At 41.5% G+C, this 13,864-nt stretch overlaps 1 protein-coding gene across 1 annotated transcript in view; it reads right to left on the bottom strand.

Moving 5' to 3' along the window:
* Positions 1-1,720: 1,720 nt before the first annotated feature.
* ZNF462 (zinc finger protein 462) overlaps positions 1,721-13,864 on the bottom strand; it is a gene marked incomplete at its 5' end in the record, with an annotated part of 75,599 nt that continues 63,455 nt past the window's right edge. Inside the window, 3 exons of the mRNA XM_084237499.1 lie at positions 1,721-2,158; positions 3,176-3,299; positions 7,166-7,298. Coding sequence (XP_084093625.1) covers positions 1,951-2,158; positions 3,176-3,299; positions 7,166-7,298 — 465 coding nt within the window. The 3' untranslated portion in view covers positions 1,721-1,950. The remainder of the gene's footprint in view (positions 2,159-3,175; positions 3,300-7,165; positions 7,299-13,864) is intronic.

Genomic DNA, 13,864 nt, shown 5'->3' with positions numbered 1-13,864 from the left:
AATTGAAAACAAAGATGGACACAAAATGGATCTTTGTTTAGATAGTTCACACTTTCCCCATTTTCTGGTTTCCACGTGATGGCCCCCCTCCCTAAAAAAAAAAATTAAATTAAAACAAGTGCCCTATGAATAAAAATTCATAACAGCAAGAAAATAAAAGAAGAACATGCTTTTCAAGTAAGCACTTATTCCACAAATGCACTACCTTTCCATGGATTTTATTTGAAGCTGTGTGGGACACTGTCATCTCTGCAATTCCCTTCCCTTCCTTCCCTCCCCCTCCCCCAACCCTCCAAGTTAAAAAAAAACAAAACAAAACAAAACAAAACATGAAAACCAAAGGACTCATACACACACACATTCACACATACTCACACACATACGCACACACACAGGCTTCTAAAACCTAGGCTTCAAGGAAAGTTCTTTTCTACTTTTTGGAACGAAACCCTTTGTTCACCATCAGAACATATTATAAATGTAGACTTAGATTTAGTCTAAGCGGTTCCCTCCTGAAAAAGCTAATATGGGGAAACAGAGCAGCTGGCAGCTAGATTAAAACAACAACAAAAAAGTAGTTCTCCAGGCTCCTTGTAGGATATAAGTATTTCTTGTCCACGCTCACCAAAGGGATGGGGGTCCTAGCACATCCCTTTGTCCCCCAGATAAATGAGAAACCCCTCCCCCCCAACACAATGGAAACAAAACAGAACACAGATTTAAAATTCACACACAAAAGTCAGCCCATCCTAACAGAAATTATTTGTGTGAGACGGATAATGTGTTAATTTGACAAGCAACAAAAGGGTGAAGAGGACTTCCTCATCTGGTCCACAAGCTGCATAGCTGTGCCGAAAAGTTTGGTTCTTTAGTTAAATAATAAAAAAAAAAGTTAACTTCTTTGTTATTTCCATGTTTAAAATAAAAACATTCCTATTCACAAAAAACTAAATCTCCCTTGCCCCCAAATTAAAACAAAAACAACACACACACAAAAAACAATTTATATGAAAAACTGAATTGTGCTGTGTTTGTAACACTCAAATTGATAGAAAATAAACATGTGGCAAACAAAAACTCCACAGTCACCTTAAAATTAGCTCACATGAATCTACCAAATTCTAAATTATAGTTGAACACTAATAAACAGCTTACCTGGAATAAAGGATGACAATTCACAAACAGTTATCTAATAATTAAAGTCTGTTTCTTTTTTTTGTTTTGTTTTTTACTAAAATAATTAAAAAAATCACAGTATTTTAAGAAATAAAACCCTCATGGGGATTTTAAGCACAATTTGTGTTCCTTTCTTTAAAACTCTTTTTTTTTTTCTCCATTCACCATCTTGCCCAGCAGTTCTCTCTACATTTAACCACGACGACGACGACAGGTAGTACTGACAATGCAGAGAATTCCCTTGGTTAAGTTTGAGGTACTAGGAAACAGGTGACTGTTTTATGCAAAGCAGTTTTTTTTTTTGTTTTCTGTTTTGTTTTTTGTTTTTTCCCAAAGCGGCTGCAGTTAGGTCTTGAAAAAGCTTAAGGTATTAAAACTAGAAAAACGCACGGAAAGTTGTGCGTCAAAAAGTTGTTCCCCTAAGAGAAGTCTTCTCCTGCATGGAGCGTCTGTTTCTGCATCAGTCCAAGACCACCACAGAGCACACCGGTGCACAGGAGGGGCTTCCATATTCTGCCACCAGTGACACTTCATGATGCAGATCCGGAAGAAAAGGTGTAGTGATGGAAAAGAGCCACATATTCCAACCATTTAAATAACTTTAATTTACATACTCACTCACACAGGTACCAGTGCTTTGAAAATAGATTGTTCAGTCCTAAAAAGCAGCTTTTTCTGTCTTCTCTTTTCTGACCCCCCTTCTCAGCCCAAGCTGGCCCTCCCACTTTTTCATCACGGTTCAAGTAAGGTTTGATTCAGAATTTCACCAAACGCTTATTCGTTTTTGGCCTCTGCATTCTCCAGGAGAGCTTTGTCAGCAGCGACTACACAGATGGCTACTGTTTCATTCTTTAGGGAAAAGTCTATCCCGATTGCCTCATCATCTTCTTTTTCCTCAATAGAGGGCATCTTAATACTGTCCTCCACGCTCTCTTTCAGGTGGATTTCCTCTCTGCTCACCTGGCTGGTGTCATTCAATGCCCTGGCAAAACATTTATGGTAGACACAGATGAGTATACATATTTTTCTACTGAAACACAAAAGACTTATGTGTCTTTACTTCTCTGAGCCTAAGATCTTCGTGGTTAAACAAACCGTGACAACCTTGGCCACATGTTATGTCTCAGTCATGTGTTCCTGGTGTCCTGGAATCTTATTAAAGATTCCAACCTACACAAGCATTCATTATTATACTACGTTTTGATGATGCCACTTTGTTGCCAGATTATGATACTGGCTTTATGTCCTCTCTTCCACCAGGTCATAAGTGTGATTAGCAAGACTTGTCTTAAGTTCAAAGTCAGCAGTAGAACCTGGAAGGCTGGAGGTTGGCTATACTTATTATGACTAAAAGCACAACTCGGGTATTAAAGATCAAATGGACAGGTCCAGAAACAAAGTGTAGAAACAAACAGAAAACAAACACCTGAAGATGGAATCCATGGGAAGCTTAGTTATAGTCTTTGAAGTTTAGCTGCTTCAGGAAAGGACCAACTCCTACTCTCTCTGTCTGGAGGGCCAAGGGCTCTGTCTAGGGGATGGCTGCATGTTCAAGGATCTTGTGAGTAGTTTATAGACATGCTCCCACCTACCTGGGAGGCAGGCAGAAGCTGGCTCGGTCAAGGGAAGAGCACTGAAGGCAGTGCGGGTTTGTGTGTGGGGTGAGGAGTGCTCAAAGCCACTCAGGGAATGAGTCATCCAGAGGCAGGAACTTTTGATCTTCTGCCCCATCCCCGCATCAGAGAATGCGAGGCTGATGAACGCTGAAGGGACACTATGCGAGGACTTGAGCAGGACCTCTTATTCATTAAGATGACTCCTCCTTGTGTGACTTATATGTGGGTGCTCATGATAAAAACTAACCGAATAGGAGATACCCAGTTCCTTACAACTAACTCTCCTCCCAGAAATGGGACACAGACTCCATGCATCATCAGGGAAACCCAGAAAAGAACATGGTCTCTTCGGGAGTAGGCATTTTGGGGAAGGCTCCACTTACATGCCATGTCTCAGCACATGCCTCTCCCACTCAGAGCCCTGGGAAAACGCCCGTCCGCAAAATTCACACGGAAAACGCTTCTCAGTGTTCATCGGAGCCCCATGGTCTGAATATCGCATCAGATCTACGAGAAGAAGGCAGAAGAACCACTTGAGTGCTGAGGGAGTCAGAAGAGCAGTCAACAGTCATTAGGAAACTCCCTCACCTACCTTCACGCAAAGCCACTGGTGAAAGCAGTTTCTACATCCTTATACTTTTTCCTACTCCCAAAGGGTATTTTTTGAGTAGCTCTCAAGAACTGGTCCTGATTCCCAGGTCCCACGCTTCCCCAATCCTACTCACCCCCCCAGTTGCATTCATTGCAAGGAAACTGTTTCTTTCCTGCCAAAAGAGCCCTGCCTGCCCATTGCAAAGGTGTCTCAGCACTTTTTTCTCTACCTAATCTCTCCCTTCTGTGATTTTCCCGATCAGTGCCTCACAGTTTAGCACCTCTTCATTTTCTATTTGACACGGGTTTTCCTTTGCTCGCTAAAAAGAATATATAGACTACAGAAAGCACCGACCAGTTATGCCTAGTATACCACAGGGTTTTGATTCATTCCCGGGAAGGGTGAGGCTCCCAGCTATGGTCATCTGTCTCGGATATCATAATCAACACCTCCCAGAGTGACTGCAGGCGCTGAATGAGATCCATACACACCTAGTGTGAATGTGAGTCTTAGCACATGGGGGTGCCAGGATGTGAAACACATCCTCAGCTAGAGAGGAATCCTGGCCAGACCAGTATCTACCCCTCAATCAGTGGTGTCCCCAAGATGTGGGGGACATGCAGACTTTTCTGGCCATGTCCATTCTACAAAGCAAATACTGACTGTGGTTTTGTGTTATCTGCAGTGCCGGGAACATGCTAAGGGTCTGATAAATGTGGATTGGCTGGCTAATTGTTTACAGGCCACTCCTCCTGGCAAACTCCAAGACGAGGGTTTATATGGCCTTTGTGTTATCCTGAGTCCCCAGCCCATATGTCTTTCATTATACCAGGAGGGCCAAATCTTCCTGTGGGTAATAAACAGCAGGACCTACACGGTTCTGCAGCCACGTTGCAAAGTGAGGGCCGCGCACAGGGAAATGTTGATCATCCCTATGAATCTCATCATCGTGCGCCTGTACATACAAGATATTATAGGAAGTTGCCTCCTGTTTGAAATACTCCACCTAATAAAAGCCTCAGGATGACGTTAACAGGATAGGTGTCTCTGCGCTGCCTTAATCTTCAGCACAAAAAGCTAAGTGAATGGGACCAGTTTTAACAAAAGATGAAACATTTTCTCACAAATTAAGAAGATCACCACACAAGCCATTAAAAATAATTGCACAGACTATCTTCCTTGATTCTTTTCATTGGAAATGAGACAGCACCATCTGCTCTGCGCATTAATTCCTTAGCAGGGATTATCTTGGGCAAGAAATCAACAGAATGCCTTCCTGACTCCTCCCAGCTGCATAATGAGAGGGGGTGGGGAGGATTCGGCTTGGCTTCATTTTGATTTCTTCATGCCTGGTTTCTTCTCTTTCAATTTCCCTCCAAGCTTCCTAGGCAGGACCAGCGGTGGTGTCGGTCAGACCTCTCTCCAGCTCCCGTGTTGCGAAGGGATGTTGGGGATGGGGTGGCGATGAAGCCAGGAGCCCCAAGAATGAGGGAGCATGCCTGATGAGAGTGTGCATCACCAAGGAGGGCCTGCTCCTGGCACGTTTGCTCCTTTACCCTTAGGAAACATGAAACCAGCCATCTATTCTTTCCAATGGCTCATGCTGTTTCATCCTCAAAGGAGGAGGCCAATCATTACCTGTCACACATCAAATAGCTCCCCATCAGCCCGAGAGCTGTGCTAAAGCCACCTCCCGCTCTCTACTCCTAGAAGACAGACCGTCTGGCAAAAACACCCTGAGGCTATTGTGTGCTGTTTCTTCTTGTTGGCAAGAATATACCTAGATGGTGGAAAATTGATTCTAGGTCTATTCAAAGGAGATGAGACAAAGGAGGCTGTTATTTCAAGGACTGAGAGGGGGCCGGGAAGATTTAGGCTTCTAATTCCCATTCATATGACTAGAAGAGACTCTTATAAACCCCCACCCTCTGAGAGAGGAATACACGCTTCTCCACTCCAAGACTTTTTCTGTCCCTTGGGGTTCAGGCTCATGAATGTGGATTCTACACTTTCCAGTGAGAAGAGATTGGCCACTAGGATGTCCTGTCTGGTTAAATTGAGCTGGTCTGATGCCCCAGTGCCTACATGACATGAGTGGGCAGCAGGGATACGGTGGCCCAGGTATCTCATGGCCGCTGTCTTTCTTCTAATTTTCTATGCCTCTGTTTTGAATAAGTCACAGGAAAGGGAAGGATGGAAAGAGGTCCTTGCCTCTGCCATGCTCCTAACTTCTAAAATCAAGAGTGCTCTGCTTTTGTGATTAAAACATCCTACTATCCATGACAGAGGAAGAGCAGAGCAGAGAGCACCAGAAGGTAAAGGGAGGCTTGAGGCCCTCTGTTAAGGGCATCCTCTTGCAGAGAACTTTGGTAGCAGATATTAAAGGACCCTATTGGTAAAATGTTTTTTTAAAAAAAAGTGAAAAGAAAATTTAAAGCCATGCTTCTCAGCTCCAGTTGTTTTCCTTAAAAGGATGCACTAGTACAACTCCTTTTAATAAAAGTTGTGACTTCTCAAGAGCAGTCAACCCACAGAGCGAGATAGTTCCTCTGTCCATTGTTTTTTCAGGTTGACCATGGGCACAGGGGTTTGAAGAGCTGGTCCACCTTGCCCGGTGGTCCCTGCTGTCCTTTGGTCAGGGGTTCAGTGGTCACACTGGACCCCCACTTTGTAAACCCATGGTCTCCTGGTGTGGCATCAAGGCATGGGTGAAAGTAGAGACAAGTTAATAGGAATAAGGAGAATGTTGGAAGGAAATGCCACTAAATAAGCTTTCTTAGGCTTCCTGACTAAGCAGAAAACACAAGGATATTCTGCAAAAGCGCATCTCAGAATAAGGCCCTCAGGGCCACTGATGGACAAAATTCAGGGCCAGCTCCCTTCAATGAAGGACAACCCATGGCCCAAAGAGTAAGTAGTAGAAAAGAGATCTTGTCTTTGGAACCAGAAAACGTCAGTATTTTGTTTTACTTTGAATGAACTCCTAAACTTTCCGGGTTTTCATTTCCCTGATTATAAGATGATGATAATACCACCTACATTGCAGGGTTATTATCAGGTAGTTACTACATCCAGCAACTGGGCTAATGCCCTGTGTATTATTTCACTTAAGCTTTACAACAACCCTAGGAGGTAGGTGATTTATTATTATTGTCGTTGTTATTATTATTACTTTACACGTGATGACTGTGCAAGGGGATAGAATAATTTACCCAAGGTCATAAAGACACTAAGTAGCAGAACTGGGATTCAGATCCAGGCGGGCCAACTGCAGAGCCCTCTACTTTAAATATGATTAAAGAAAAAAAGCTTATATGAAAACCACCAACACTGGGCCTGGCACATAATGATGCTTCATAATGGGAAGTAATAGCATTCTTCTCATCACTGGGATGAAATCTGTAAGTTTATTTCTCATGTTTATGCCATCCATGTGCTTTTGATAATTTGCAGTAACTAAGGTAACATATCCTAACCTACATTCTTATATGCACAATATTGGGATTTCCATGATACTCCGGAAACCCAACTCTGCATCACGGAAGTGTATGTCTATGATTAAATAAAAGGAGAAAATGTCTGTTCCCCTGGAGTTTCTAGAGATGGTAAAAGTTTACAAAGACATGGCCTCTGACATGTTTCTTAAGTCAGTCTGTTCTGCTACTTAACTAAGAAGGATCATTCCTTCTGTTCCTCCTACAACAACCTTCTGCCTCCCGTCTGTCTCACCACGGACATGCTGGATACCATCTGGGGAGCAGAGGGCAGGAACGAGACTAACCTCTGTCATCTGCCTTGCTGTTCATTTCTTCTTCCTTGTCCTCATCATCACTGCTGGAACTCTCCATCTTCTCCTTCATCTGTTCCAGCTGATCCAAGTTCACCCGTCCAACCAGCTCAAAGTTACGGCTTACCTGTAAAAGGCCCAAAGGAAGGATGGAACGATGAACCACAGAGTGAATGGGGCTCTTCCTGGAGGAAAGCTCATTTTTCTAGAAGGTGTTTTTAGTGCCTATGAGGTCGTTTCCTTCACTTTGACTCTTTCGGGGGTGTGGGAGAGGGTACATCCTTTGCTCCCAGGTTGTACCATTTGCAGTGGGACTGTCCACGTTGGACCTTTCTTACCAAGAAAGGTGAAGTACTGCCAGCAGGAAATCAAAGGGACCGTGAAGCCCTTTGATAGAGTAGGTATCCAGTAAACACTTTATGCATTACACTGAAAGGTGTAACTTTTGTTAACTATCCAGCTTCCAATACTTCTGGAGGTGAAGAGGTTCTGTGAATATTCTCAGACCAGCAGTGAGAGTCACAACCTTTCCCACCAAGATCCTATCAACTGGGAGGGCTGCGGGTAGTCCATTCCGAAGCCCAGTGTAAATGGAGGCGATGTTATTACTGTCTGTGGTGCCACTGTTTATGAAGCTGACCACAGTCTATTTATCAAAGCTGGGATCATCCGAGAAAAATCTAGACGACTAACTTAAAAAAACCTCTTAAAAAAGGGTTAACGATGGCTGATTTTTATTTATGTAAAATGCGGTTAGAACAGTGTAGGAATCTAAAATTTCTTTAAAATCTCAACCAAGGGAAAGAAAAATCCACACTAAGAAATCCCTGTGATGATATTCTGTTTGGGGGACTCCTGTCAATAGCAGCATAAACTTTATCTTCTTCATTAATCTATTTTCAGAACCTCCTCAGGTGCATGCACAGAATTGCCAGGAATCACAGGTGAGCTCAGCCAACAAGACTCAGGCCAATAAACCACGACAGGCGAGTCCTGTGTGTGAGCCACGGCCCTCTCCCTGCCAGCGACTAGGGAGGGACCTTCCAGGGAGAATGAGACCTGGCTCTGGCCTCCAGAGGCTCATAGTTTAGTTGAGGAGGGAAGACAGACATCATTAATTAGATTCCAAGGCAGACTTCCATAGCTGCTACTGCAGAGATGGAGCGTAATGAGGGCACAAGAGAGGACAGGCAGAATTTACAAAACAGTCCCCAAATATTCTCTGGGACCAGACTGGAACAAAGATTTGCTGAGCACCACCAATTCCATATGCCGGGCAGATGGGTACATCCCCATCAACTGTGACAGACACGGGGAAAAAGAGGCTCGGAGCAGGGCTGACAGACAGCCCCTGTGACAAGGCTTAGCTTCACCCCAACAAGTCACACAGGAAGCAGGTAGCATTTAGGAGGAGGACAAGAGTCAGAATAAAATCTCTTTTAAAATAAGAGAAATCATACAGTGACTTAACGATAGTAATAAAACCCCTGAGATCAGCTGACTTTGATATCAAGTGGACATGAGAGTAGAAAAGATGTTTTCGTCAATCTCAATTCTTATTCATATTTTGCTCAGTAAAAAAGGCCAGTTCTTGTTTAACTCATTAAAATGAATTTTAAAATGAACAGACTGAGATGAGAAGGAGGAAGTCGAGTTTAGGATCTTTATTATTTCTCTTCCCTTCTAGGAGAGTTTACAGAACAGTCTCCAAGGGGCTTTAACTTATGGCACCTTCCTACCTAGATATCTATCTGCATGTCTCATTCCCACACACCAAGATGAATTTTTATTGACTTTAATGATATAAAAGCAAAAAGCAAAGGAGCATGAGTTTTGAAATCAGGCAGAGGTGATTTCAAGTTCAGGGTGTGCCATTAACCACTAGATTCTGGGTACATCACCCAACATATATCAATGTCATCAGTGGTAAAAAGGGGTCAGTGTAGTACCTAAAACTACAATCCCCCGAACATAGTTCCCTTTCCCTTTCTGGGAAAATGATCTTTTTCCATTTTGGCTTTTGGAAAATCTCATAATAAGCACTGTAAATGCATATTTATGAGGTTATGTTTAGCCACAAATTCTACATTTTAACCAAATAGCATTTATGACAAATATTTAAATAAAAGTTTTCTGGGTTGCCAGTTTTTCAGGAAAAGGAGGAAAGGTTCCAACTTGCCTAATTTTGAGATATGTGTGACGAACCATATTTTCTAATGAACCAATTGTTGAAAAACAGCCTTTCCTGAACACCTTCTTCTACTTCTTACCTTTATTCACTCAGCTGTAGGTGTAGGTGGGCAGTTGCCAGAAAGCAAAAATAATAAAACCCAGAAAGACCAAGACCAAAAAAGAATCCTCAAACATCTGTTTAAATCCAGTTGTTAGTATTTGTTCATTTGTTCGTTCATGTTCATTCATTCATTTACTTACTCGGGACTTCTAAATGCTTGTTGCACGCCAGATCCCTTGCTAGGTGTTGGAGCTTCTACTTCCCAATGAATTTGTGCTGACATAATATTTTTCCTACCCTTCTCAGATTTCTTGAGGACTGCCATTTGTCCATCATCCTATCATCATCATCCCCGTACCAGAAAACTATTAATGTTGTGAATTTACACAATTTTAAAATAGTAGATGATATTTTCACCATATGATATTCATCAGGGGCTGGCCCAGGATGTATTTGTCCTGAAGATTTCAAAATCTCTACTATGAAATTAAAAGATTTAAGAGTAAAAACTAAAATTCTTACTATATAATTAGAAGAGTTTAAAATAAAACTCTTGATAGTGTTGGGTTCTTTCTGTATTTTAAATCCCCAAATCAGTAATCCAATCATAATCTTAATACAAAAGAAAACCCCTTGGCTGCATTTTTGAGCTATCATCTCTTACCTGGATTAGAGCAACCCCCTCCCTCCCTCTTTGCTGTTTTCCCAGTATCTGTTCTTGCCCCTTCTTGCATCTATTCTCCCGTGTGGTCTGGGCAGTTTTTTTGGTTTGTTTTTTCTTTTTTTTTCCAATTTCAACCTATTCATGTCAGTCTCTGCTTGCCCTAGGGATAAAAATCCCCATGGCTGGCTATCATCTCATGCTGGCCCGCTGTCTCCAGACTACCTCAACTCTCCTTTGCTCCCACACCTAAACTTACAGGGACTCCTGGGATACACCATATGCTTGACTTCATACCTCCTCTACTCATGCCATTTGCTCTACCTGAAATCCTCTCAAGCTTGTCTCCTCCACGCGATGTCTCCTCTGTCTTCCAGCCTGGCTTTTGAATTTCTCCCAGTTCAATCTTGTTGCCTTATGTTTCCTCAGCATCCTCTCTCCCCTTTCATAACTCATCTTACTCAGCAATGAATTTTCTATGGCCACCTCTACTCCAAAGAGCTGCAAACTCATGAGGACAGACTCTTATTCAAGGCTAGATGACCATGGTCAGTATGTGTCCAGATTAGAGAAGGCACTGTTCTCACCTCCTGCATCTCCATTTTAATTTAATATAGTTCTCTTTCTTATAGACACTCACAAAGAAAATTTGGAAAACAGAAGTCTCTTGAAGTCCAAATTACCTATCCACAATAGCTATTAACAAGCTATGGCACTTCTACATTCCTGCTCTCTCTGCAAAAATTATTTACATTCCGATAATCATATTCAAACATACAAGGTGCATAGCCTACCTTTTTACTCCTGGCATGACAGGTGTATTTATAGTGTCCATATAAATACTATTTTTATCACTATATATTTTATCAATTATTGTAGTTTACTTGACCCTTCCTATATGAGCTTGTCTTTTGCTATTTCTGGCTTTTCACTATTAAACCTGCAATACTAAAACATACTGTATATAAACTTTACTTTCATTTGTAGCTTTAATTCTATGGGTTAAATTTCCAGATGTGAAATAATAGGGCCCAAATCAAAGGATGTGGATTTTAATGAATTTACAATATATTTCTAAGTTGGTTTCTGAAATGGTCATACCAGTAAGTTACTTTCATGACCTAGGAAACTGACCAACTTTTTAACGGCGCAAAGGACATACTGAAGGGAAGTCATTTTTTTTCTATGGAGATGAGAATTAACTACTTTGTTTCCCAAGAAACAAAGAAGTCCACAATAAGGAGGTCTACAATAAGGAGAGAAAGAACAAGTTTGAGATTTGCCTTTTGGTATGTTGTTGAAGGATGGATATTTCAAAGACATAATTACTCAGACTATAAAACTATAAACAAATCCTATATCCCATGAAAGCTATTCGTGCCTGTCCAAAACCCAAAGTCCCCTAAGGAGGCCAGTAACTCAGAGTGATGGTGAAGCTGCCTCTCTAATGAGAAGGGGAGATGAAGTGATGATAGCCACCAGCAAATGCTTTAACCCCTTGATGCTGCAGTGACCACACTATAAACCCTCCCATGCTCATGCTTCATGTTCAAGTTCACAACTACAACTCTGTTGTTGTTTGTTTGTCAGTTCTTAGCCATTCAACAAAATGATTTAGGACTGTCCCTAGCAGATTAAAAACTCCATATTTGAGGCTTATTCTAAAGGGAAGGAAATATTCTATGATTTACAAATATTACCAAGTTGAGCATGCATTTTCATGTTATCTTAGGGTGGCAAGTCAAAATTCAGTCTTAGAGAAAAGACAGCTATAAACTTGCCCATTCATGGAAAAATGTAAGTTGGACACTCTTGTCTTCAGAATGCCTTAGCAGACATTAAGTGGGGGTGATCAAGAGGACAAAAACTCTACCTAACACTTCCAGAGTACCATGCCACTGAGGGTTCCCCCTCCTTCTTACTTCTAACATTTCTATCATGTAGAAGGGACACCTGGTCAGGATGCTCACATCATCTAATACTGCAAGTCCATGTTAAAATAATCTAAGTGAACGTTTTATTTCTAAAAAAAGTGACACCAAACAACATGGAAAAATTGTCTGTTCCATCAGAGAGTGCATCTCAGTCACACACTGAGAGTATCTGTGAAGATTTTAAAGGACTTACATCATAAGCTGGCAAACTTTCTGTAAAGGGCCAGAGAAGCAAATATTTTAGGCTCTCTGGGGACCTGGAATCTGTGCCGTTATCTCAATGGCTGCTCTAGTTTGCAAGCAGCTACAGATATAGTAAATGCACGAGCAAGGCTGGATTCCAATTAAAATGTATAAAACTGTATATATGAAATTTGAATTTCATATGTCATGAAATATTATTCTTTGCTTTTTTCATCCATTTAAAAATGTCAAAACCATTTTTAGTTGGTGGGCCATATGAAAACAGGCGCTGTGCTGGATTTGGCCCAGGGGCCAGAGATTGCCAACCCTTGACTTCAAAATCAGGTGGTTTATCCAGCAGATCTCTGCAAGTCAGAATGGGAATGAAAGAAAGAAACCAGTGGGAGGAAGGTTCAGGAAAGCACTGACTCTATGATTTATTAGAGGAAGATGGTCAAAGGTGCAGGTAAAAATCTTGATTTCTCAGAGAAGAGTATTTCAATCAGAGTTCTGTAAAAGCTTCACGAAAGGCTTTTCAGCCAAGTGTATTAAGGTTCTATGGAAGATGAGCCGTGACACCATACTGCTCTGCACGATGCTGCCCTCCTATTTTGTAGACACTTTTATCAAGCACTTAACATGCTGGGTTGTGAGTCTTTGTTTAAGCTTGTAACTTATACTTGCTTATAAACTCTTCCAGAGTAGCAACCATTTCTAATGTAGCTTTATATGCCCAACGCAGAGTATAAGGTCAGCCATGTAGTTGACACACGATAAATGTTATCTGAATTTACCAGTAGCATAAAAACCCATGGGAGATCATAAAGTATAAAGAACTTCATGATGTTGCCATAAGGTTGGCATCCCATGATATGAATTTGCTTGCTAATGAGAGAATAAACCTGGAAATTTTCTGCAAGCTTTTTTTTCAGTTCTTACTAAATATTCATTATGTGCTAATAATTAATCCCGTTATTTTCTGCAACTATTACTCAACGCTTATGGCTGTTCTGTAAGATGTGTATTATCATCCATATTTGTAGAGGAGGAGGACAGAACACAGACAGGTAAGACAGCGGGGCTGGAACATGTATCATTTTAGATGGCACAGCTTCCATTTTTCCCATGATAAAATAAATCACCTGTAGAAATGCAAAATTATTTACAAAATATGTAAAATTCACCCATGGTAGACTGGCTGAACAAAAGAAAGAAGAGGGAAAAAGTATTGTGAAAATATGTTCTGCTGCAACATTCAGGGGGATAGAACAGTGGAATCTTTCAAGAGTTTTTCCTCAAAATAAAAACCTTTCTAAGAACAGTAGGAATAAAGGTAGTAAAGTACCCAAAAGGGCATGGGAAAGTCAAGGAGAACATCTCTTGCCTTTCAAAATCAGTGACTCAGAATCAGAAAACATGCTTCCTCCAGGCCTCACTTAGAAAGAGCCCAGATAAAATCAGCTCATTTTGAGAAATGCCACGTATCTCCAGTCACTAGTACCCAAGAAAACCAAGTGAAAGTCATTGTTAAGAAACCCAGAGAACTTTGCTGCTGGCTGACTGAGCTGTCACCAAGCTCCTGGACTCAATATCCAGAAGCAAAGACGCTGCTGCCATTGCCAGATTTTGCTTATTTGAACCAACTGGCTCCTAAAACTTTCCTACTTGTAAAGTGACTTCAA

This window comes from Talpa europaea (assembly GCF_964194135.1).
Source record: "Talpa europaea genome assembly, chromosome: 7".
NCBI classification, from domain to species: Eukaryota; Metazoa; Chordata; class Mammalia; order Eulipotyphla; family Talpidae; genus Talpa; species Talpa europaea.
The sequence above is the reverse complement of the archived record's forward strand: the minus strand, read 5'-3'. Positions and strand labels throughout refer to the sequence as shown.